At 43.6% G+C, this 25,868-nt stretch overlaps 1 protein-coding gene across 4 annotated transcripts in view; it reads right to left on the reverse strand.

The window, feature by feature from the left end:
- CHAF1A (chromatin assembly factor 1 subunit A) overlaps positions 1-25,868 on the reverse strand; it is a 623,099-nt gene that overhangs the window by 354,228 nt on the left and 243,003 nt on the right. For all 4 annotated transcript variants that reach the window (XM_077475776.1, XM_077475775.1, XM_077475778.1 and 1 more), the window contains one exon: positions 23,887-23,955. In XM_077475776.1, the coding sequence (XP_077331902.1) occupies positions 23,887-23,955 (69 nt within the window). The remainder of the gene's footprint in view (positions 1-23,886; positions 23,956-25,868) is intronic.

A 25,868-nucleotide genomic window follows, 5' to 3' on the forward strand; every position in this document is an offset into this window, starting at 1 on the left:
GAGCCGACCATTTTTTTTGAGAAGGCTCTCCTCAAAGGGGTAACGCACCACCATGTATTTGGGGACCGAAAAGGTCCGTTGCGGTCAACCTCATTCCTTCTATATGAACTGATATAAATAAGTCAGATATGGAAACACATTAGGTGTACGGACTGGCTTATGGGACACAAAAGGGACCGCAACATCAGCAGAGGGATCTGCTGGCTCCTGAATTTTCAGGGTATCACGCAATTTGTGATAAGTTCTCCAACAAGCGCTTTATCGTGCATGGACCCAGACAGGGAATCATGCTCAGTGTCCGAACGGCCCTGGTCAGCGTTGTCTAAAACTACAGAACAGGGGTCACCAGCCTCAGAGCAGGGCCTGAATCTGCGTCAGAGCTCTCCCCAGAGGACAGGGAGGGCAGGGGCTGCTTTTTAGAAACTTTGCACCCAACGCACTGCCTCCATCTTGGCAACAAACGAATTAAGGACCGCTGACAAAGCGTCCAGAGCCACTGCACTGTCTGCAGGCGAACCGGTTGCAATTGCCTAGATTTCGGGGGAGGAAAAAGTTTCTGAAGCCATGCTGACCCTACCCTGTCTGCCACCTGTTGGGGACTCAGGACAGTGATGGTCCCACCCTCCTAACCGCTGTAGACTGAGGGCTATCGCAGGACTCACCACCCTGACAGAGTTCTGCGCCATCCAAATAGGTGTGCCTGTGTCAGCTCCCAGATGCATAATAGCTCCTCTCTATAGCGCTGAAGCTGAAAAACGTGTTCAGGTTTCAAGAAAATGGCCAACGAGCGTCCAGGATCAAGGACATAATCAAGGGAAAATGGCCACCGGACTACAGTAAAATGAAGACCGAGCATGCTGCTCTCTGGTCAAACCAAAAATGGCCGAACACTGTATGTAATGAAGAACAGTGAAAAAACAGGCAGAGAAATGTCGGTAAACAGCGATACAGCCTCCAGACACCTAAGGGGAAGATACCTACAGATATCCGAGGCACAGCTACCCAGCGCAGTCCCCACTCCCAGGTGAGAGAGCCCCCCCCCCCCAGGGAGCCCCTGTCTATGGCAAACACCGCTCAGTAGCCCATGCAGCATCCCCCAAAGGGAAGAGGGGAGGGAAGAAAGAGACAGGGATAGGAGAGGGAGGTGAGGGAACCCCGAATCGACCTCCCAGGGAATGCCCAGCTGCTCAGCCCCACTGAGGCAGGGAGAGCTGTACTTACCAGTCCTGAAGAGCTGGGAGACATTCCATCGCAGACCCACTCTCCGATCAGTGTGGGGTGGCTGCTGGCCCGACGCACCGACACAGACATCAGTAGCCGGACATGTGTGCCACATGTGGTGGCAGACCCAGCACGGAGCTCTGGTCTGCACACGCTCGCTGGCCAGGCTGGGGAGACTACAAGGATAAGGGTATCCAGCCTTTCATCCAGCCAGCTGTTGATAGCAGATCACAGGATCTTTTAATCTTGCGCAAAAAGAAAAGCTTCTGCAGAAAAATCCATGGACTGATGGGCCCGCAGGGATCCTAGGTCCTTCTTCACTAGGCAGAAAAAAAACAGGCTGCAGTAGCAGGCTGGGGGGTAGTTACCTAAGGGACCGCCCCTTGGGCATAACTAGAAAGTTCTAGTTTTAATATATATTAACATGTTCTGCCTAGTTTTCTCCTGAAGGTGGCGTAACAACCCGGTGGTCTAAAAGTAGCTGTGTCAGTCGGTGAACGTAAGCAAAATAATTTTTTTTAAATTTCATTTATTTTTTTACATTTTGTTTGTAAAAAATAAATTTTTGATCACTTTTATTGCTGTCACAAGGAATGTAAAAACATCGCTTGTGACAGTAATAGGCGGCGACAGGTACTCTTTATGGAGGGATCGGGGGTCTAAAAGACCCCAAATCCTTCCTTTGCACTTCAAAGTATTCAGATTGCTGAAAACGGCGATTCTGAATACTGTATATTTTTTTTAATATGCAACGTCACTTCTGTGTTTACAGAGAGAAGACTGCAACAAAGCAATTTCCAGCTTCATGCCAGTCTGTTTCTAGCCTCTGGAAGTGGTGGATCGAGGATGTCCACTCCCACTCCTCCGGGATAACAGAGTGGCTTTTAGCCACATCGGTTGTTATTCAGAAATAGCCGATGGCCCGCTCTAGAAAAAAAAAAAAACTGTACAAGCATGATGCTTTCAGCTGCAGGCATCATCCCGGTATAACTCCCTAAAGCCGCATATCTGCGTACACTCCTCGGCAAGGGGTTAAACGCAAAATTAGGTAATAAGGAAATTAGGCACACTATTATTGCAAATTTCCCACACCATCACATAATTGGAATGCATCTCCTTAAGAGGCTCAACAAAATTGTGAATCAAGTAATGTGGTCGGTCACAAGTCAACTCCCCGATTAAATATGAGACTTAAAATCCCCATTCCCGGGAACACTGCCACCTGGTAGAAGGACTGGTTCCCTAGAAATCCACTTCAGGAATAGTCAGTTCATCGATGTTACGGTTATCCAACCTGACAATCACGGCCTGAGAGTAGGAGATGAGGACCATCTTTTTAAACTTTCCTGTGATAAAATAAAAGATCTCCCTCCAGGATAACGTAGGGCGATATCCTTCCATCAGGAAAATAAAACTAAGAAAGAGTGAAATCATGAGCAGTTCCTGACAGAAGTGGAAAGGGTTAGCAATGACCAATTTATCCTTATCCAGATAAATGGTCTTTATAAGATAAAATAAGCCAGAATTGATTTAAAGCAACAGCTTTGTGAGCCATGGGCTTGTTAGCCACCTTTCTGAAAAGGAAATGATCCGTTTCTCTACTCTTCAGCGACATTGGATGTTAGATGCCCTTGATGACTAGGAGGACCATAACTCAATTGCTAGATGCCTTTTAAATATCACTATAGGTAATAAAACAATCACCCACACGTTCATAGTGCTGGATAATCCCCAATCCCAAATTTACCTTGGCAGAGACTTACTGCATCGTTTTGCCACCCAAATTGACCTGATAAATGACCGTTTATGGAGTAGACTAAAGGGGACCCAAGGAATACCAGGATTAGAGCTGCACGATTAATAGTTAAAAAAAATTCCAAAAAAACGTGCTCTCGATTCACCCCCTCCGACTATCTCTCCCGCTGAGAGGAGGCGTTTCTTTCATATAAACAAGTGGAGAGATTATCTGCTCACTCAGCTGTCAAAAGAAAGCATCCTGGGCAAACTTCCAGGTGTAGAACTTGAAACATTGTAACTAATCTTACTTCTTAGATCAAAGGGAAAGCACTTCTTGTGTAAGAAAATAATCTGGGCAGCCTGCAAAGCTTTCAACCCTGTGTAAATGCAGGAAGGTTAACCCCTTAAAGTCAATCTTTTTCCGACACTTCTTTCTCAAGTTAAAAATCAATATTTTTTGCTAGAAAATTACTTGGAACCCCCAAATATTATATTATATTATATACATACACACACACACACACACGTATGGGAATAAGGGAATAGGGAATAAAATGGCAATTGCTGCAATATTTTATGTCACACTGTATTTGCCCAGCAGTTTTTCAAATGCAATTTTTGGGGAAAAAATACACTTCAATAAATAAAATAATGAAACAGTAAAGTTAGCACAATTTTTTTTTGTGTTAATGTGAAAGATAAGCTGTGAGAATCGTGCTCTAGCTTCTAAGCAAAAAAAATTGTGATTCTCATTTTAGCCAGAATCGTGCAGCTCTAACCAGGATATGACCTCAGTCCTGAAATTCCAGCAACAGATGCCTTATGCTGCTGAAAAGTAAAAAAGGGACAAAAACTGAAGGGGTCAGATGCATTAGTACGTTTGTCCCAGAGAATACAGGAGGGAATAAAAGTTACTCACGCACCTGTGACCAATACACATTAGTATATAATATCGATCTATGCCCACAACCTCTCAAATCAGGACCTTAACCTAACCAAGGGCACCCTTATCTGCCTTGCGGTTGAGACGGGTGCTATATGTTTGGCGTCCCCAACCAAGTGATTGGACTCATACCCATTGACTATCTTATGAGAAATGAATTGAACAATCGTTCAATCCTTTACCCGAGGGTATGTTCATGATGGAGTCCATTTATCCCCTTTGGTTCTAAGGATGGTACCTGTAGAATTGAAGAGACGTCTCTTGTCTGATCAACCAAAGAACAAGAGTACCCCAAGGGTCCTGACTGGGAGAGAAGTACACAAAGCATATCCAATGACCTGACCACCAGGTCTAAAGAGGCCTACAAGATAAGGCAACCTGACAACTTTCCTAGAATCCAAGAGATAGTCGAGGAGATAACAGCCCTAGCCGATGCATGAGCCAATGATCTTGAGAGAAACTTGTGAAACTTTTTGCTCAGAATTCTTACGATTGTGGGAGTACTGAACTCCACATCGCCAAAAATTGGATTTTTGTACTCCCCATGAAATACTTTTCTCCGAAGTTCATTGACAGACAAAGCAGGTCTTCTTGACCTTAGGATTAGAGCGCCCCTTTAGGAGAGGACTAGACAACAGCAACACTTGCACAGTACCGCCCTGGGGGCGGTCCTACTGGCGATAACCCCTCTCACACTGCATCAAGCAGTTCAGTTTGTCAAAAGCAGTACAAACATAAATAGGAGGGGTGGGTGCTGTGTCCGTCAAACTTTAGAGAAAAGGTTTTTACAGCGAGTACAAAAATCCTATTTTCTCTATCGTTCATTGACGGATACAGCAGCTCTTCTTGACCATAGGGACGTCCCCAAGCAGAGTAAAAAAATAAAAATAAAAATAAAGGGGGGGGGGGGGGGGGTTGAACAGCAAACAACTCCTCAATAGAGGAGTTGCAACATTAAACTGCCGCCTGCAAAACCGAAGATGCACGCACGTCAACCTTGTAAAATTTAGTAAAAGAGTGAATGGACGACCAAGTCACCGCCTTATGCACCTGAGAAACAGACGCTTGATGTCAGAAAGCCCAATAGGCACCAATTGCACTGGTAGAATGCGCCGTGGACAGGAAAGAGAAGCGAACGTCCCCTTATGGCATAAGCCTGAACTACAGTCGGTCTGATCCATCAAGAGATGGCGGTCGATGGGACCAGCAGTCCCTTCTTTGGACCAGCCACCGATACAAACAGCGAGTCTGACCTCCAAAAAGGAGCCGTAGCAGAGATACACCCGTAGGACCACGTCCAGGGAATGCAAAGCCACCACTTTAGGGTGTGATGGCCGAGGACATAACGATGGAAGCACAATGTCATTTAGATGAAAGGCCAAAACAACCTTTGGAAGAAAATAAAGGCTGCGGACGTAGTACCGCTTTATCCTTGTGGAGGATCAAGTAGGGAGACTTGCAAGACAAGGCCGCCAACTCAAACCCTCCTGGCAGATGTAATGGCCACTAGAAAGACCACCTTCTGAGAGAGTGTCAATAAGGGAATCTCCATAATGTTTTAAAACTGAAGCACCGAGAGCACCAGATTCAAATCCCATGGAGTCAGCAGTGGCCGAACCGGAGGGGCTACGTAGAATCCCCTAAACAAACATACTCACCAATAGATGAGTCACCAAGGGTTGCTGAAAAAAGACAGCCAAAGCAGATATCTGCCCCTTAATGGTGCTTAATGTAAGTTTCTGATCCACTCCTCACTGCAAAAACAGCAGGATCCTGGAAACTGAATATGTACGCGGAAGCCACCCCATCTCCTCACACATGGAGATGTAGGCCTTCCAAGTACAACGATAAATCTTCAGAGAAGAGGCCTTCTGCGCCCTCAACATAGTGGATATTACCGAATCCGACAGACCTCAGTCCCTCAACACGTGGCTTTCAACAGCCACGACGTTAAAGTCAGTGACGTTAAAGCAGGGTGAAATATTGGACCTTGCGACAGAAGGTCCTCTCGCATCGGCAGTTGCCAAGGAATAACCGCCACCATTCGTACTATGTCGGCGTACCACGGACGCCAAGTCCAATCTGGGGCAATCAGAATAATCGGAATCCCCTTGGCCTCCACTCTGAAAAGCAGACATGGCAGACGATTGAGTGGGGGAAAAGGCATAAATCAGCTGATAAAGCCCCCATGGAGCCACCAACGCGTCTGCTGCGCCCACCCAGGGAAAATTTGACCTGGCCACAAACCTCTGTACGTTCCGATTGAGTCGAGAAGCCAGGAGAGCCACATCTGGCATACCCCACCTTAGGCAAAGGAGACCAAATGCATACGGATGTAGTGACCATTCCCCTGAGTCCAGCATCTGATGACTTAGGTAGTCTACTTCCCAGTTATTATACGGCCGGAATGTACACAGCCGACAGCCAGCACGCATCATTGTGCCCACCGCAGGATGCAAGCGACCTCCAGTGCTGCAGCCGAGCTCCTTGTTCCTCCTCGATGCCATGGCGTTGTCCGACTGGATCCTGACCGGATGCCTCTGCAGCCTCTCTAACCATGTGGAAAGGCACCGCCTAATTGCCTGAAGCTCCAGTACATTGATCGGCAGGGCAGGATTCTTCCTGGGTCCACCGACCCTGGGCCGACTGTATGCCCCAAACTCCCCCCGAACCGATCAGGCTGGCATCCGTTGTGATCACCATTCAAGGAAAAGGAAGGAACAACTTCCCAGACCGAAGGGCCAGCAATCTCAGTCACCAGAGCAGGGAATCTCCGACTAGCTGGCTCACCCGAATTGGACAATCCAGGGACAACAGATTTGCCACATTTGGACAGTATCTCCTTTTGCAAGACTCAAGAGTGGAATTGAGCATATGGTACCGCCTCGAAAGTAGCTACCATGACTCGCATGCAAAAACGCAGCGACGACCACCTGCGGGACACCAATAACTTTACCGCAGCTTGAAGAGTCTGCAACTTGTCCGAAGGGAGAAACTACTCTCCCTTAATTCGGAGGCGGGTGCTGCCCTCAGGAGGTCATCCAGTTAACCCACGATTGCAATCCCTTGTTGCCTCAGCAAAGCCAACATTGTAGCTAGCACTTTGGTGAAGACCCTCTGTGCCAACGCCAAGCCAAATGGGAGAGCTAGACTGGTCCACAGATCAGCATTTCAGCCAAATCAGGTGACGTAGCACTATTGCTGATACTGAGGCTCTAGAGAGCAAGGGGATCTAAGGCATATCTAAGGCTGTATCACAGACCTACTGAACCACTTAAGGACCACCGTATTGCCAATGTAAGCCATCACAATGTTATGTACAGGCACAAGCACGTACGATCGGACCCCCTCCCGCTGGATACGGCGGTCCGTTTCGCTTCAGGAGCGATTCCGGGATGAGGGGATGGCCGTTGGTTTCTGGCCATCCCCTCTCGATCGCTCCTGGCGAATGAGAAGCTTCCTCCCACTGTGTATTGTATACACAGGCAGGGAGGAAGTGAGGTCATTCTCCTCGGGGCAGTCTTTTTGACCGGACTACGAGGAGAAGACAGAAAGTAAGTGTGCACCAACACTACACTGACATGTAGGCACACAACCCCCCCCCCCCCCGATCGCCCCCCGCCAGTCACAGTGTCACCGATTGCAGTGATCATTTATTTACTGATCACTGCATTCAGTGTCAGTTGTAAAAGTAAAAACTGTCAGGGCAGTTAGTGTTAGGTCCAGGGTAGTCCCCTACCACCCCCCAATAAAGGTTTAACCCCCTGATTGCCCCTAGAGTTAACCCTTTCACCCCCTTTTGCCAGTGTCACCAAGCGATCATTTTCCTGATCGCTGCATTAGTGTCACTAGTGTCGCTAGGTAGCTAATTTTTTTAGGTTCACCTCCAGGTTTTTATAGCGCTAGGTACCCCCATATACTACCCAATAATGGTTTTAACCCCCTGATTGCCCCTAGTTAACCCTTTCACCAGCAATCACAGTATAAGTGTCACTGGTGACGCTGGTTAGCCAGTTATTTAGGTTCCCTGTCAGGTTTTTATATAGCGCCAGGGACCCCCATATACTACCTAATAAAAATTTGAACCCCCTGATTGCCCCTAGTTAACCCTTTCACCAGTGATAACCATATAAGTGTTACGGGTGACTCTGGTTAGTTTGCTTTTTATAGCATCAGGGCACCCACCATTTATTACCCAATAAAGGTTTAACCCCCTGATCACCGGGCGGGTGATATCAATTAAGTTTTAGGGTCAGGGTCTGCGTCGCCCCAGGCAGCGCTAGGTTAGTGCCAGTACCGCTAACACCCACACGCAAAGCATAAACCTCCCGTAGTGGTATAGAATCTGAACAGATCAATATCTGATCAGATCTATACTAGCATCCCCAGCAGTTTAGGGTTCCAAAAAAACGCATTGTTAGCGGGATCAGCCCAGATACCTGCTGGCCCCTGCGTTTTGCCCCTCTGCCCAGCCCACCCAAGTGCAGTATCGATCACTGTCACTTACAAAACACTAAACACATAACTACAGCGATCGCAGAGTCAGGCCTGATCCCTGTGATCGCTAACAGTTTTTTTTTGGTAGCATTTTATATTTAAATCCGGAAGGCAGTGCTTGGTTTTCGGGGTCCCATACGTGGCTAGGCTCACAAAAAGGCCCCCACATGTGGTATCCCCGTACTCGGGAGAAGCAGAATTTATTTTGGGGTGTAATTTGACTTATGCCCATAGCATGTGTGAGCAATATATCATTTAGTGACAACTTTGTGCAAAAAAAAAAAAATTGTAAAATTCCTGCAACTTGTGGCAAAATATAAAATATTTCATGGACTCAACATGCCTCTCAGTAAATAGCTTGGGGTGTCTACTTTCCAAAATGGGGTCATTGGGGGGGGGGGGGGGGGGTGGGTTGTGCCATTTTGGCATTTTATGGCCTTCGAAACTGATAGGTAGTGAGGAGTGAAATCAAAAATTTGCACCCTTAGAAATCCTGAAGGCAGTCATTGGTTTTCCGGGTGCCGTACGCGGTTAGACTCCCAAAAAGTCCCACATATGTGGTATCCCCGTACTCAGAAGCAGCAGAATATATTTTGGGGTGCAATTCCACATATAACTATGGCATGTGTGAGCAATATATCATTTAGTGACAACTTTTTGTAAACTTTTTTTTTGTGTCATTATTCAATCACTTGGGACAAAAAAAATAAAAAATATATTCAATGGGCTCAACATGCCTCTCCACAACTTCCTTGGGGTGTCTACTTTCCAAAATAGGGTCATTTGGGGGGGGGGTTTGTACTGCCCTGCCATTTTAGCACCTCAAGAAATGATAGGCAGTTGTAAATTAAAAGCTGTGTAAATTCCAGAAAATGTACTCTAGTTTGTAGATGCTATAACTTTTGCGCAAACCAATAAATATACGCTTATTGACTTTTTTCTCTAAAGACATGTGGCTGAATAAATTTTACCCTAAATGTATGACTAAAATTGAGTTTATTCGATTTTTCTTATAACAAAAAGGTAGAAAATATTTTTTCTCAAAATTTTCGGTCTTTTTCCATTTATATCGCAAAAACTAAAAATCGCAGAGGCAATCAAATACCATCAAAAGAAAGCTCTATTTGTGGGAAGAAAAGGACACAAATTTCGTTTGGGTACAACATTGCATGACCACGCAATTACCAGTTAAAGCAGTGCGAAATTGTAAAAAGACCTCTGGTCCTTAGGCTGTTAATTGGTCTGGGGCTGAAGTGGTTAAGGCCCACCTGGTCTGCCAGCTCCAAGCAGACCAGGGAAGCCTGTTGCTTTTCCAAATCATGGTGCAACAATTTAGCCCAGTCAGTCACCGTCTGTAATACCAGGGCCGTGGATAACACTGGCCGCAATGCTGACCCCACCACGGTAAACATGGACCGAGCAACCGCCTTGAAAGCAGGAGTCCCTTCCACTGAAATCGTGGTTACCTTATTTAACCTGGATATCGGGGGGGGGGGGGGGGTCAACATTTGGAGACATCCATTTCTTCAGGAAACTCTCCTCAAAGGGGTAACGCACCACCATGCGTTTCGGGACTGAAAAGGCCCGCTGCGGTTTTCCCCATTCCTTGTAAATAAACTTCTCAAAATAAGATAGGTAAGGAAACACCTTAGGCATGCAGGCAGGCTTGTGGGACACGAAAAGGGACCGACACCTCTGTAGATGCCCCCCGCCATAGCCTCCATTTTTAGGGCATCCTGCACTGCTGTATTAAGTGCTCCTACAAGTGCCTTTTCCTCCACTGACCTGGACACGGAGTCATCCTCACTGTCCGGACGGTCCTGGTCCTCATCCTCGGATATATGAGAACAGGGGCCACCAGTCACAGCAGGGCCAGAGTCTGAATGTGAGCTTTTCAGACGGTGGGAGGAGGGAACATTTTTTCTCCCCTTGCGCCCATACGCCACTTCCACTGCAGCAACAAAGGCCTCCAGGATTGCCGATAGAGCGTCCATAGGCACCGAAGTTGCAGGGGAACCATTTGCAATCACAGGGATGTCTGGGGAAGAAGCGCCAGCTTCTGACGCCATGCTGACACAATCTTGCCTGTCACCACTTAGGGACCTAAGGCAAGTCACAATAGTCCACCCTCCTAGCTGCACAGACTGAGTGACCCCCTGCAGGACTCACCACCCTGGCCCGGGTACTGTGCTGCTGCTGTCCACTCTCACCTGTGTCACCCACGAGGTGTGTGTGGAAGCATGCTGTTCTAGAAGGAAACGAGTTCCCAGTGCTAGAGGCAAAACCAACTGAGGCTACTAGAAAACGGCCGCTGGCTTCCTCAGCAAAAAACGTCAGAGCGTCAACAAAATGGCAGTCGAGCTACTAGAAATTGGCTGAAGGCAAAAAACAACCCAAAATGGCCACGGCCCCAGGAAAATGGCCGAAAAAAGGGAAGAGGATGGCACGGAGCCCCAACACCCTGCACATCCCCCTGCCAGGATCTAGAGACCCCCCCCCCGGAGGACCCTTAGCCAGGTACATGCACCGCACCCCCATATGCCCAGTCAGACAGCGACCCATAGCATTGAGAGGAGGGAAGGGACAGTGAGAGAAAGGAGAGTGAGAGACCCCCCCCAGGCGACCTCCCAGGGAATGCCCAGCTGCTCCATCCTGCCGAGACAGGTGGAACCATGTTTACCCCTCCTGCAGGAACCGCTGGACACATTTCACAGACAGGCCCATCACCTGAGCAGTACGGGGTGGCTGCCGGCCACGGCACACTGACACAGACAGCAGTAGCCCGGTCATGTGTGTGCCCTGGGGGGGGGAATATAGCTAACTGGCCGCCCCTGGAATAGATGGTGCATGTCGTGGCCGACACAGCGTAAAGCTAGGGACTCCTCGCGCTCGATGGCCAGGCTGGGGAGACTAGGAGGATCTATATTATCCAGCCTGTCACCCAGGCTGTTGATTGAAGATCACAGGAATCAAAAATGCAGAATAAAAATAAAAATTCCCAGGACCAATTGTCCCATTGGGAGCCAGGGCCTTCTATACTAGGCAGAAAAAAAAACTGAGCTGCTGGATGCAGTGTGAGGGATTATAGCCAGTAGGACTGCCCCCTGGGCAGGACTGTGCAAGTGTTGCTGTTTTTAACACTTTCTGCCTAGTCCTCCCCTAAAGGGGCGATCTAACCCCAAGGTCAAGAAGAGCTGTTTGCCAATGAACGATAGAGAAATCCAGACCAACCCTCTGGCCCCACCAATATTTGTAAAGCAGTATAGACTTCCACTAGCCTCCTATGAGTCTCTCGCCGAGATCATTAGGAAGTTACACGAACTGGGTATAAATAGGCCCATTAACAGCTCGTTCACGGTCCCAGTTATCTTCCCTTGACTGTGACCAGGTGTACTGGACCATAAAAATCAGTGAAGATCAGTATAAACTAGCCTTCGGGTTTTGGTAATCAACAGTACTGCTGGATACGCCTTTCAGCTATATTAATCCTAGCCATGAATTTGATGTCTTCATGCACAAGGCTATGCAAGATGCCTTAGAGTGAGGACCATTGACATACAACGACATCCTCATCATAAAGTACCGACAGTGGTGTGGGGCGGCACAGTGGTGTGGGGCGGCACAGTGGTGTGGGGCGGCACAGTAGTGTGGGGCGGCACAGTGGTGTGGGGCGGCACAGTGGTGTGGGGCGGCACAGTGGTGTGGGGCGGCACAGTGGTGTAGTGGTTAGCACTCTCGCCTAGCAGTAAGAAGGGTTGCTGGTTCAAATCCCAACCACGATACTACCTGCGTGGCGTTTGCATGTTCTCCCTGTCCCTGTGTGAGTTTCCTCCGGGTACTCCGGTTTCCTCCCATACTCCAAAGACATGCAGGTAGGTTAATTGGTTTCTGTCCAAAATTGGCCCACGTATATGAATGGGGACCTTGAATTGTGGGCTCCTTGAGGGTAGGGACTGATGTGAGCGTGCAATGTACAGGGATAGGGACAATTGTAGACATTCAGGTTGAACTGGATGGACTGGTGTCTTTAGTCAACCTTACTAACTAGTAAACTATGACATATCTTGGGCCAGTTAAGGATGGCCAGAGTGAAGTTATCAATTCACAGAGCGGTTTTGCACCCGGGTAAATTTCTCAGGCTATTAAGTTAACGCTCCAGAAGAAAAAGTTTGAGGCAGTACTCAACTGTAAGGTCCCTACTAATCTTAAAGTATTTAGATTGTTTCTAGGACTATTTAACTATTTGCCCAAGTTTGACAATTACGCCGAGCAGTTTCTTTCTTCAGCAGATGTAGACCCTGAATGGTCATGGGGCAAGGAACAAGCAGAAGTTGTGAGGGAACTGAAGGTATGACTCACCCAGGCCCCCTGCCTTGCATCTCCAGGAGGTGGTAAACCTTTGTTCTTGAGACAGGGTACACGCAAGCAAGTATGCGTTCCGTTCTTTACCAACAAGAAGAGAATGTCAGTAAAACGTTGTCCTCAGTAGATTCAATTTTGACTGCAAAATTGCTATGTCCACTGTTTGGGCATTACAGAATTTCCAGAGTTATATTCAAGGTTAAAGAATTATTGTTGAGACCGCACATCAGCTTTTACAGAGTGAACGTATCAGGGATGGAAATATGTCTAATAGACGCATCACTGCTTGGACTTTGTCTTTGCAAGGGTGACCCCTGGAAACAAAATACAAACAGAACAAGAAAAGTCCAGTGGCCCAGGGCCTTGCTGAGCTACACGATTGTTTTGCCCCCGTTCCTGGGGACAACGGACACTGACTTTTTACAACTGTTGTCTCCCTACAAGGTTTATGATGCTGAATACTGTAAACCGTTGCCGTGTGTATATACAGATGGCTTTGTCTATCATAAGGGCAAAGAACCGCTCCAACTAGTGGCTGGTATCGGGATTATATGGACCCAAGGTGTAGCCCCAATCTCTGTGGGATACAAGCTTAGGCAAAGAAGCAGCGAGGTTGCTGAACTCGCTGCAATCCTGAAAGCCTTTGAGATGGCCATAGATTACCACCTTAAAGAATTCACCATCACCGATTCAAATGTCAGGAATAGTTTTGTTGAATATCTTCACCGATGGAAAAGGAATATAGTAAAAAGTAACCAAAAACCTGTCAACCACGTTAATTTGTTTTGTCAAATTGACCAATTGGTAAAGGAACACAAGATCATTCTGTATTTTAAGAAAACACTCTAAAGTCCTAGGTGAAGAAAAGGAAGGGAATGATCAGGCCGATTCTCTAGCCAATGAAGGGGCCCTAATAGAAGAGTTGCTAGGTATAGATTATCTCTTAGGTTCAGTACAGTTAGTCTTTCTAGCCTGTTGTCTACTGACATCTTCTGACGATTCATGTATTGCAACGGTGTCATAAAAAACCCAGTGAAGATTTAATCACAGCCCAAAGGGACAACCCAAAAATTGGCTTATTTTATAACCATTTAGAACGCCCGGACCTGAATCCCCTTAGTCAAGAAAATTATACTGGCAAGAAAGACGTACACATTAATGAAATCCAAATCCCAGTTTACGCTGCATCAAGGATTGTTGATGCACACCTCAATAGTGGGGTATCCAACAATGGGTAGTCTCACTTGAATTCAGGAGGTTTAATGCTACAGCATGCCCATGGCACTCCACGTCTGGGCACCTCGGAGAAAAGATCACCTATGGAGATCCTCCGGGATTACACCTACTGGCCTCATATGCTGCGTGATGTGAAGGCATGCTGCCAAGGCTGCTCAATGTGTCCTCAATTTAAACAGGCTTCACCCACCCATAGGGCACCCCTTCAGAAAAGAGGGATTTGCATGCCTTTGTCAGACCGTCAAATGGATTTAACTGGACCTGTAACTAAATCTTGACAAGAGAAGCGATATGTTAACCGTGGCATATTTACCAAGTATGTTGAGTGTATTCCAGCACCAAATAACTGACACATGTGCCGCTCTATTATAATTCATATATTTTACGCTTCAGCCTTCCCCAGAAAATAGAGTCTGATAGGTTAAACATTTCGCTAGTGAAGTCATGACTTAACTGGAAAATATTGGGTGTAAAAAGGAAACTACACATCACCCATTGGCCCACCTCTAGTGTTGGAGTAGAATGGTACAGACAATTGTAAACATACTCAAGGAAACAGGCAAGGACTGGGATGTAAAGCTTCCCTAGTCATGATGTCCTTAAGGGCAACCCCAAATAGTCACGAAAATGTCACCCTTTGAAAGCATTACTGGGAGGCGGATGGTCCTGCCCCAACACCTCTTTGTACTGCACCACAACTCACCAATACATAGATTTATGGAAACACTTATAAAACGCGTTCTCTTTCGTCCCCCAGAGAAATACTGAAAGAGCCGCAACTATCGCCAAGACATACTATATGATCTTAAGACCACCAAGGAATAGATAATTGGGGACAAAATATATCTCTACAATTTCTTGAGGAACCAGGTAAAGGAACAGAAATTCCTGCCATCCTGGAAAGGTCCATTTAACATTGTTGACAAGATCTCCCCCGTGGCATATAAATTGCATATTTCACGGAATGGTGAAATCTGTGAGATCAATTACGTGCTTGCCATCCCAAGTCCCAATTACAGTTGAAGGACTAACCCACCTACCCCTCCTTGGTGATTGAAAGGTCATGATAGTCATTACACTAATGAGTTGACACTTTTGGACAAAGAAATAGAAAAGCTATGAGGATAACAAGTCCATTAACTTGGACACACTTTTTGTTGATCGCGAAACTGCGCTCAAGGCTTATGTAATCTTTTGTAACCGAGTTATTGAAAACTAAAAAAAAAAAAGAAGTTCATGAGAGATAAGCTCTCTTATGATAACAGCCAGGCTTATAATTGGGCACCTCTTAGAAATAGGAGACGCCAATACCAAAACAAAAAAAAAAAATGAGACTGAACTGACTTCTGAACAAATTCCGATACCTCATCTTTATCTTCCGTTTCCTCTTTACAGGCACCTAACCATTTGACAATGTCTAAGAGGCAACAACCGCACAAACACACCAACGGTAATGTAAATGCACAAACAGGAAAACCTAAGCATGTTCCTAATCGCACTCCGATGAACACCAGAGCATCAGTGGCCAAATCGGTCACTCCTAAAAACACTTGGCCAACCAGAAATCACTTCTCACACGGGCATAACCCACTCCGATTGCTCAGGCCCTGCCTACCCCAACGGGGGGAAATGATGAGACAACCACTGAATCTGTTTTTCGCACGGCATCCATCTTCAATCAACCAGTACAGGATTTGAAAAAAAGCCTATTCCATCAAAAGGAAAAATATTTTTCTGAGGTGGGTCTACAATGTTTTTGGCCACTTTGTCTCTGAAATAAGAAGCCGATAGGTGAACATAGGACATTGCGGTAGATTGCTTAACCACTTCACTACAGGGCATTTATACACCCTTCCTTCCCAAACCAATTTTTAGCTTTCAGCTCTCACTTTGAATACCAATTAGTCATGCAACACTGTACCCAAACATTTTTATCATTCTTTCATACAAATAGAGCTTTCTTTTGGTGGTATTTAATCACCACTGGGTTTTTCATTTTTTTGCGACATAAGTGAATAAAGAGAAAATTTTGAAAAAAAAAAAAAAAAAACTTTTTTTTAGTTTCTATGATAAAATTTAGCAAATAAGTAATTTTTGTTCATAAATTTGGACCAAAATTGATACTGCTACATCTCTTTGGTAAAAATAACCCAAATTAATGGATATTATTTAGTCTCTTTGAAAGTTAGAGAGTCTACAAGCTATGGTGAAAATCACTGAACATTGATCACATCTGATGCACTGACGGCCTATCTCATTTGAGGCTCTGAAATGTCAGGAAAGTACAAATACCCCCAAATGACTTTTTTGAAAAGTAGACAGTCCAAGGTATTTAGTAAGAGGCATGGTGAGTTTTTTGAAGTTGTAATTTTTTTCCCACAATTCTTGGAAAAAAGGTTTGTTTTTTTTACAAAATTGTCATAATAAGTTATTTCTCATACACAGCATATGCATACTTCCAATTACACCCCAAAATACATTCTGCAACTCTTCCCGAGTACGGCGATACCACATGTGTGGGACTTTTACACAGGCTGGCCACACAGAGGTCTAACATGCAGGGAGCACCGTAAGGGGTTCTAGGAGCATAAATGACACCTCTAATTTCCCAACGACCCATTACATTTGTGAAGGCCCTGGAGCACCAGGACAGTAGAATTACCTACAAAATGACCCCATTTTGGAAAGCAAAAACCCCAACATATAGTCTATGAGGCATAATGAGTCTTTTGAACGGTTAATTTTTTTCCACAAGTCTTCGGAAAACGTGGAAAGAAAATGAAAACTTTTTTTTTACACAGTGGTCAGTTTATAAGATCTTTCTAACTCAAAGCATGTACATAGCAAAAATTGCACCCCAAAATACATTCCGCTACTCATACCGAGTATGGCGATACCACAGGTGTGTGACTTTTAAACAGTGTGCCCACATACAGAGGCCCAACATGCAGGGAGCACCGTCAAGCGTTCTAGGAGCATAAATGACACCTCTAATTTCCAAACGACCTATTATATTTGTGAAGGCCCTGGAGCACCAGGACAATGGAATTACCCATGAAATGACCCCATTTTGGACAACACCCCAAAGAATATTCTATGAAGCATTATGAGTCTTTTGAACTGTTAATTTTTATTTTTTTTTTTACACAAAGTCATCCATTTATAAAGAGATTACTAACACATTTTTTGCTATATACATGCCAACACCCCAAAACACATTCTGCTACTCCTCCCGAGTATGGCGATACCACATATGAGACTTTTACACAGCCTGGCCATATACAGAGGTCCAACATGGAAGTGGTACCTTCAGGCGTTCTGGGAGCATAAATTACACATCTCATTTTGTTACTACCCATCACACTTTTGAAGGTCCTGGAGCACCAGGACAGTGGAATTACCCACATAATAACCCAATTTTGGAAAGCAAACACCTCAAAGTGTTTTCTATGAGGCATGGTCTGCAAATAGATACTCTGGTACCCCCGACGGGCTGACGACAGGTACTCTGGTACCCCCGACGGGCTGACGACAGGTACTCTGGTACCCCCGACGGGCTGACGACAGGTACTCTGGTACCCCCGACGGGCTGACGACAGGTACTCTGGTACCCCCGACGGGCTGACGACAGGTACTCTGGTACCCCCGACGGGCTGACGACAGGTACTCTGGTACCCCCGACGGGCTGACGACAGGTACTCTGGTACCCCCGACGGGCTGACGACAGGTACTCTGGTACCCAGACAGATGGGCTGTGATGGGTGATGACCGTCTAGTGTGTACACTAGGCGGTAATGAGATGTTACCGCAATCTCCTCACACCCCATCTGTGACAGACCTAGCCGGGACACAGGCTTTTTGAAAGGACTGAGTGCGAGTGTGGATACCAGCATTACAGTACTGGAACCCCTGACTAACTTCGGAGTCAACCCGTCTGGAGTCGCCTCCTGTGTTAGTCTCCTGATGAAAGGGGAGATGTGTGACAGACCTAGCACTTGTAGGAGTGATCATACCAAAACTAGAGTCAAACAACCGTCTAAGCATTTCAAGAAAAAAATCGCTTCTGGGAACACTGAGGTTTAGTAACCTTCAATCTCATGGATTTGGCTGCATCCTCATGTCCAATGATGGTATACAAATAGGAGTGTGTACTTTAAAGTACAATTGCCTCACATTTTTGTAAATCCACACACATTTATTAGCACTTTTTTTGGAGTAAAATTTAAATCTTTGCTTAGACTGTTTGACTCATTTTTGGCATGATTGCTCCTACTACAAGCAAATTAGAGGTGTTGCTATGGGAGAGCTAGGTTTGATGTGGGAGGGGGAAGCTGTGTACATGAATTGACCAGTACAACTGAAACTATTAATATATCAATGATTTCATTACCCTGTGTGAAGGAGTGAGAGGCTTTAAAAAGTTTCTGAATAGCCTGAACCACAACGTGAAGAATATTCCATTGTCCTGGTAGTGTGGTGTTGAGAAAATCAACTTTTTGGATCTTTTGAGAGCGAACGCAAAAGTTCTAGCACTAAACCTCATCTGTATCTCTAAACTTGTAAACATTGTTTAGAGGGTCACTTTTGGAGACGTAGTACCATAGTTTGTTGCCATTCCACGAGTGAGCAATTTTAAAGCTTGACATCTTTGGTATCTATTTCCTCGGCTTAACATTATAGAAACAAATTTGGCTAGCTTTACGGTTTTAATTATTAAAAAAAATATTTTTTTCCAAAACTGCATTTGAAAGACTGCTGCACAAATACAGTGTGATACAAAATATTACAACAGCCATTTAATCTCTAGTGTCTGCTAAAAAAAAAAAAAAAAAAATAATAATATGTAATGTTTGGGGGTTCCAAGTAATTTTCTAGCAAAAAAATACAGATTTTTAACTTGTAGACAACAAGTGTCAAAAAGGCCTGGTCCTTAAGTGGTTACGATAGTTAAATGGAATGGGTACATCCCTATTGACAGCCATCATTTACCCTGGCTGACAAATATCTCCAAAGGACAGTTTATAGGATTGGAAAGAAATTACACAAAGATGACTATTGATTGGGCAAAGTTAATTGGGCGAAGATTCATCTAAAAAGGTTACCAACCATATTTCATAGATAAGATAAAAAGTGGTTATGTCGATATTTATACATTTTTAGTACATAGTGGCTGATGTGCTTTATGGCTTAATAAGTTGCCCTTAAGGTTAACTCCAGTCAAAAAAATATTTTTTTCCTATTAATAGTATGATGAATATCTTTCTTTGATATTTATTTTCTGGCTAGCTTATTGTTTATCTTAGAAAGTCTTATCCAAGCTAGAGACTCTGCTTCTTCCTATTCTTCACCAATATTGCCATCTCCCTTTATCTGGATTTGCTAAGCTGTCTCACTTCCTGCAAAGGTTGTCAGTCTTTGACAGGCATGCCTAAACCTGCCCAGCACCGCCTGCATCCCTATCCTTCACTGCACATGATCTCCTCCTGTCTTTATAGCCTCGTTTTGGCTAGCAGCTTCTCCTGAGAGAGAGGGAGAGGGCAGGCTTTGGAAGTATGTTATGCTCACTCTTCATGGTTTCAGCAGCACATAAAACACACAATTAGAAACTATAAAATAGATTACAATGTGACATGCTGCAGATTGTCTACAGTGCAGAACCATGTGGTTGTTTCTGCATGGCACTTCGAGAGCTGATAGGCACTGTGTGCATGGTGTGGCACACGCCCAGCTGCTGTGAATGGCAGAGGGAGCTAGGGAAGAAATTTCACGTGTCTGACAATATATGAAAGAAATAAGGTACACAGGAACATTTTTGAAGGAAACAGATTGATTTTTTATTTATTTTTTATTGCTCATTGCATGTGAGTAATGCATGCGAGGATGACACGACCCAAATGCAAAGCGTCGGCCTCAAGGTCTGGATCAATGTGTCCCTCATCCCATAGTTCCATTAAATCTTCCATAGCTTTAATATCCTTGATACTAATCTCTTTCCAAAGAGAATTTTCCAAATGCTGGGTCTGAATCAATGGTTGCGATTTATACAAAACACGGAACACGGTTGGACTGAAATTTGGGCCTGAGTGAGGACAACTGAGGATAGGTTGATAACTTCAAATTGGTTTTGGGCCGTTTCAGGTGCGGTGATATCAAATCTACTGACCCCCCCCTGCAAGCCTTGTTACGCATGTTAGAGTGCCAATAAGAACGCCAAAAGAGAAGACTTTACCTCCCGACACTGGAGTACAATATTCAATAAAAGATTTCATTACATGTAGAACTGAGGGAGTGGTCTATGCTTTGGAATGTCCACGCAGGCTTCACTATATTGGCAGGATCAAAAAACTTTTATGGAAAAGGTTAAGAGCATGTACAAAATATCAAGAAAGGTTAGCAATTAGGTGAGAGCCAAGTGGAATCTAGATGTACATTTCATATGCAGACTTTAGCACCTCTGGGGCATGACATGAATAGTTTTGTTTATTTAATTGTACGTGTCACTTTGATTTTCACTACAGGGAGTCGTTTTTATAGCATTTCAGGTGTCCTGATATTTGTTTATTTATACAGAGATTTTTCCCACCCTCTGGAACAGTTTATTGTATTATTTTTTGGCCATTTTTTGCCCAATTTTATTAAAGAAGCGGCTGACTTATAGTAGAACCACTGTTACTATGTGGGGTTAACACCTTTTATGTTTCACCAAATAGGCAGTCACATGGACTGTTATGTTGATATTTATAAAATTTTTATTACATGGTGGCTGATCTTATTTATGGCTTAATAATATGCCCTTTACGTAATGATTTTTATACCATACATCAGTTATGCATCTTCAACTGAATAGCTGCTGGGGGTGAATGGGTTCTGCCAGTCAACGCAGCCAATACTAGGTTTTATTCACTTTTCTTTTATGCATTTTGATTTTGTCCATCCAGAAGCAGTGAGAACATTTTTGTTCTTTTATTTGTAAACTTTTTCTACTTAATTTCAGCTATGTGTCTTTTGTCCTGATGTCAGAGCCTCCCATTTTTAGGCATCTCATTCACTCGCTGGTCTTGAGCAAAATGGCAGCTGTGATCAATATTTGTGCCATTCTAACCCCTAATTGATCAAACGAAATTGTTTTATTTTTTGTCTTGCATTAATTTCTTTATTGTACTATTGGTGTGTATGTATATATATATATATATATATATATATATATATATATATACATATACACATACACACACATATACATACACACACAATATATCACAGGTGACATCACTTCCTGTCTGCACCGGACGTTGCCCAGTTTGGTACTCCTTTGAGGCTGTATTTAGTCTGAGGTCTCAGACAATTGAGAGTGGCTTTTTAATGTGTTTTATTAGTTCAATAAACTTACAAAGGCCTGTAGGGGCGAGTGTGCATGCTGGCTGGTGGAAGATCAGTCAGTTTTGTTTGTGAAGAAACACGTGTTGGATGTGAAGAAACACTTTTTATAATCATTTGGGCTTTAGCATTATTCACATATATTTGGACTTAAATGTTTGATATGTTTGTATTCTTCTCACATTAATGTTCCATCTATCACTAATATTTTTTCAAATAATATATTTTATTTGGCGTTTGCACTAGAGCTGCACGATTAATTGTTAAGAATCAAAATTGCGATCTTTTTCCCTTCCAGGTCTTCAAAACAGCATATGTCACGATATTTTTAACAAGTACAGAGTTTTCCCACAACTGGAAAAAAAAAAAAATCCAGACAGCCTGCCAAGTTTTATTACAACACACTAATAAGTAGACACAAAGTATCTTTTTGTTCTTATAACAAAGAAAGTTTAACCAGACAAGCCGCCGCAGTTTTACTGAAGCAGGATGGCTCTCCCGCGCAAAATCACGTTACTGTACATGATCTCGCGAGGCTTGGCTAGCGGGGGCTCATGCCCGCCACGAGCTACTCAAGTCTGACCGCGGGTGTCTCGCAGACTATGTCCGCAGGGATACCCATGATCACCTCACGGAGAGGAAGAATGGGGAGATACTGATGTAAACAAGAATCTCCCTGTTCTGCCTAGTGACACGGTCACCGATCATAGCTCCCTGTAATCGGGAGTGGGGATCAGTGATGTGTCACACAATGCCGGCGACCCCCCCCCCCCACCCGTTAGAATCTCTCCCTAGGGGACACAACCCCCACAGCACCTAGTTTTAACCATGTGACATTTACACAATAATCAATGCATTTTTAATCGCTATATAAATGTGAATGGTGCCAAAATAGCACAAAAAGTGTCCGATGTGTTTGCCATAACGTCACAGTCAAGATAAAAATCACTGATCGCCTCCATTACTAGTAAAAAAATAAGTAAAAATAAAAATGCCATAAAACTATCCCCTATTTTGTAGATGCTCTAACTTTTGCACAAACCAAACACTTATTGTGATTTTTTTTAACCAAAAATATAAAGAATACGTATCGGCCTAAACTGAGGGGAAATATTTTTTTTTATTAAGATATTCTTTGCGGATATTATAGCAAAAAGTAAAAAATAATGTGTTTTTTTCAAAATTGGCACTTTGTTTATAGCGCAAAAAATAAAAACCTAAGGGGTGATCAAATACCACCAAAAGAAAGCTCTATTTGTGGGGAAAAAAGGGCATAAATTTTGTTTGGGAGCCACCTCGCACAACCACGTCAGTTAAAGCAACGCAGTGCCGAATTATAAAAAGTGCTCTGGTCTTTAGCCAGCCAAATGCTCCAAACCTTTTCTGACATTTGTTGCTAACAAGTAAAAATCATTTTCTGCTAGAAAATTACTTGGAACACCCAAACATGATATATGTTTTTTTTTAGCAGAGGCCCTAGAGAATAAAATGGTGGTTGTTGCAATATTTTATGTCACACCGTATTTGCACAGCGGTTTTTCAAACGCAATAAAAATAAAATTTTTTTTAAAAATAAACCGTAAAGTTAGCCCAATTTTTTTGTATAATGTGAAAGATGTTACACTGCAAAAATCACAAGAGAATCGTGATCTATATTCTAAGCAAAAAAATACGCGATTCTCATTTAAGCCAGAATTGTGCAGCTCTAGTTTGCAACGCTGGAGGGCTTTGCTATTTTTTCTGATTTTTATTCTTTTTAATAGCATTATTTGTATGCATAGTACTAAAGGTATTTATTCTTGCCATCTACACCCCTGGAGGGTGTCTGCTGACAGTTTTTGATTTATTTCATTATAGGCATATGTATGCAGTGTATATCACAGTGTTTGTTTTGTTTGTTTATGTTTAACACTCCTATTTTTTGATATTCATATTTGTAGCACTTGAAGTTTCACATTTGGTTTCGTTTACCTCATGCAGTGGGCTGATACCCCTGTAAGGCGTATGCTGTTCTTACATGCTATAAATTGATTTGGATATTTGAGTTTGAGAAGCATAACATTTTGCTTTAAATGCCAATATACCAACAAAAGCTATAATGGAAAACAGTTTTTACAAGCTTTTAGATTCATGGTTTGGTTTAGTTTTTGTTGCATAAAATATGCAATACACATCACAAAGCTACCAAGCTCTTGGGTCTACATTTTAATGTGGCCAGCCTTTCAGCATAATCTCTAAGGCCTAATGCACCTCCAACTCGGATTGATAAAAGCAGACACTAAATGCGCAGAAAAAAAAAAAGTTATTCTGCGTTTTTGAGCCATAAGATTTTGTGGGAGTATAGTTTGCTTAAATAAAAAAAAAAAAATGAAAAAAAAAAGCCACTGCAAAACTGATTCTACAGCCAAGGTTACTGACTTTTTTTTTATAACGTCCAGTGTGCATGAGGCCTAAAACAAAGCAGTAGACCCTTATCTGATCTCCTAAAAATTCTTAATCGTAAAACATCTTACCTTTGGAGTGTGAGAAGTCTTGGATTTCTGTAAAAAACGAGTTATTTCAGCTTTCTCTGCCTTAACACGCTTGAAAAAGAAAAAAAAATTGCATTATAATTCAATATACATAAGAAAATAGAGAAAGTATAAAAATGCAATGTAAGAACACACAATACTGACTGCTCACCTGCATCAACCACATGAAAATGATCTTAAAGTGGCACGCCAAGAACTTTTTTCTTTTACAGTGAAAAAGGGAACAGCAATGAAGCACACAAACTGTGCACTCGCAATACATTTGCAAATTAAGATATTATAAAAAGTAGCAGTAACATCCCTGTGTTGGACACAATAGCAGATCTGGGGAACCAAGCGGGCCCTTCCACCACAGGCTACCTGTACAAAGAAGGAAAAGGGAGAGCAGCACTGACCAGTCTTACAGGAAACCTCTACAAGTTATGGTATGGAAGTGCTGCCGATTGTGATTATTGTTCTAATGTAGTAGTACACAAAGACACCAATAAAAAAAAATGGCTCATATACAGAAAAAAAAAAAATAATTACTTGCCTGTAAAATGTTATATTTTGTAGTACATTACAGGACACAAGCAACATTCATAGACCATGGGATATAGGCACGTACCTTCAGGTGATTGGACACTGGCAGGCATTTAAGGACCACTGGGGCACCTCCCATATAGCCCTACCCCACCCATTAAATCCCAATTTTTATAGTAAGCCATGCAGCGTAAATCAAGGAATAGAAAGGGATGACTTGTGTACTGTACTCCCAGATATAAAATATACAGTTAGGTCAAAAATCCTTTTAACTTAATTGTAGATTAAAGGACCAACAATATACCCTTAGAATGCTCCCAAACAACGAATACAATAGGTGGGCACCAACTAGAAAGCAGTATCAAAAGAGCTCAAAAGACCCAAGTCCAGTGAGCCACTGCAAGAACCTTGTGGCCAAAAGCAGCACCCACAGAAGATCAAGTTTAGCCAGGTGGCTGCTCAAAGAATGTATGAACAGATAACCACGTGGTGGCCTTTTACAGTTGATCTATAGAGGCTGGAGCCAAAAATGCCACGGAAACTCCCAATCTGGTTTAAGTGCAGGAGGAAGTATTGGCTTAAAAGCATAAGCTCTTGCAATTAAGTTTCTAATCCAATGTACAATAGATTTTTAAGCAGTGTGCCTCTTGCAAAATCCTGAGGAGAGAACAATCTGTCTTTCTGATGGAAGCAGTAGCTCTGAGGTATATTGCAGAGGCTCGGACTACTTCCTTTGAATGCTTAGGAAAAGGGTACATGGATGGCAAAAAAAAATGTCCTCAGAGGTGAAACGCTGAGACCATCTTCAGAATAATGGACGGTCTTGGGCTTAAAACAACCTTGCTGTTCTGAAGTATGAGGAAAGACTTTACATGAATGGGTAATCAAGTTCAGCAACACGTATGAGACATCGCTACCAAAAAAAATTGCATTTTGTAAGAATCTTTACATAAATATCCTCAATGGGTACAAAGGGTGGTTTCTGCAAAGTGAAAGAACCAAAATGAAGGTCAGGGAAGCACAGGGTGCTGCAAAGGGTCCCAATACAAGGGAGTGCAAAGCCTGAGGCCTTTGAAGAGTGTGTATAAAGCAGATACATGTCCTTTACGGGTGTGCACAGCCAAGTTCTGGTCAAGACCCATTTGCAAGAAGGCCAAAATACAAGACACAGTAATCTCTGGGACTGAATGGTTTTCCAGATACGAGAATATATCTCCCTGGATGTGTCATTTCTTGCTTTTAGTGAGTTAGGAAGTACAAATCCCTAGATCTTTTAAAACCTTGACATAGACAGCAATGCCATTAAAGCCAAAGACTGAGAAGCAGGATGGAATATAGGACTATTAAAATAGCAGATTTAGACTATCGAAAATGGGCCAGAAGTTGCCTGCGAGAAGTCAGAGTATGTCTGTAATCAAAATGCTAGAACTTCCTAAGAAAAT

The sequence above is a fragment of the Lithobates pipiens genome, unplaced genomic scaffold (genome assembly GCF_037356315.1).
Source record: "Lithobates pipiens isolate NorthernLeopardFrog02 unplaced genomic scaffold, aLitPip1_a1.2 Scaffold_13, whole genome shotgun sequence".
Classification (NCBI taxonomy): Eukaryota; Metazoa; Chordata; class Amphibia; order Anura; family Ranidae; genus Lithobates; species Lithobates pipiens.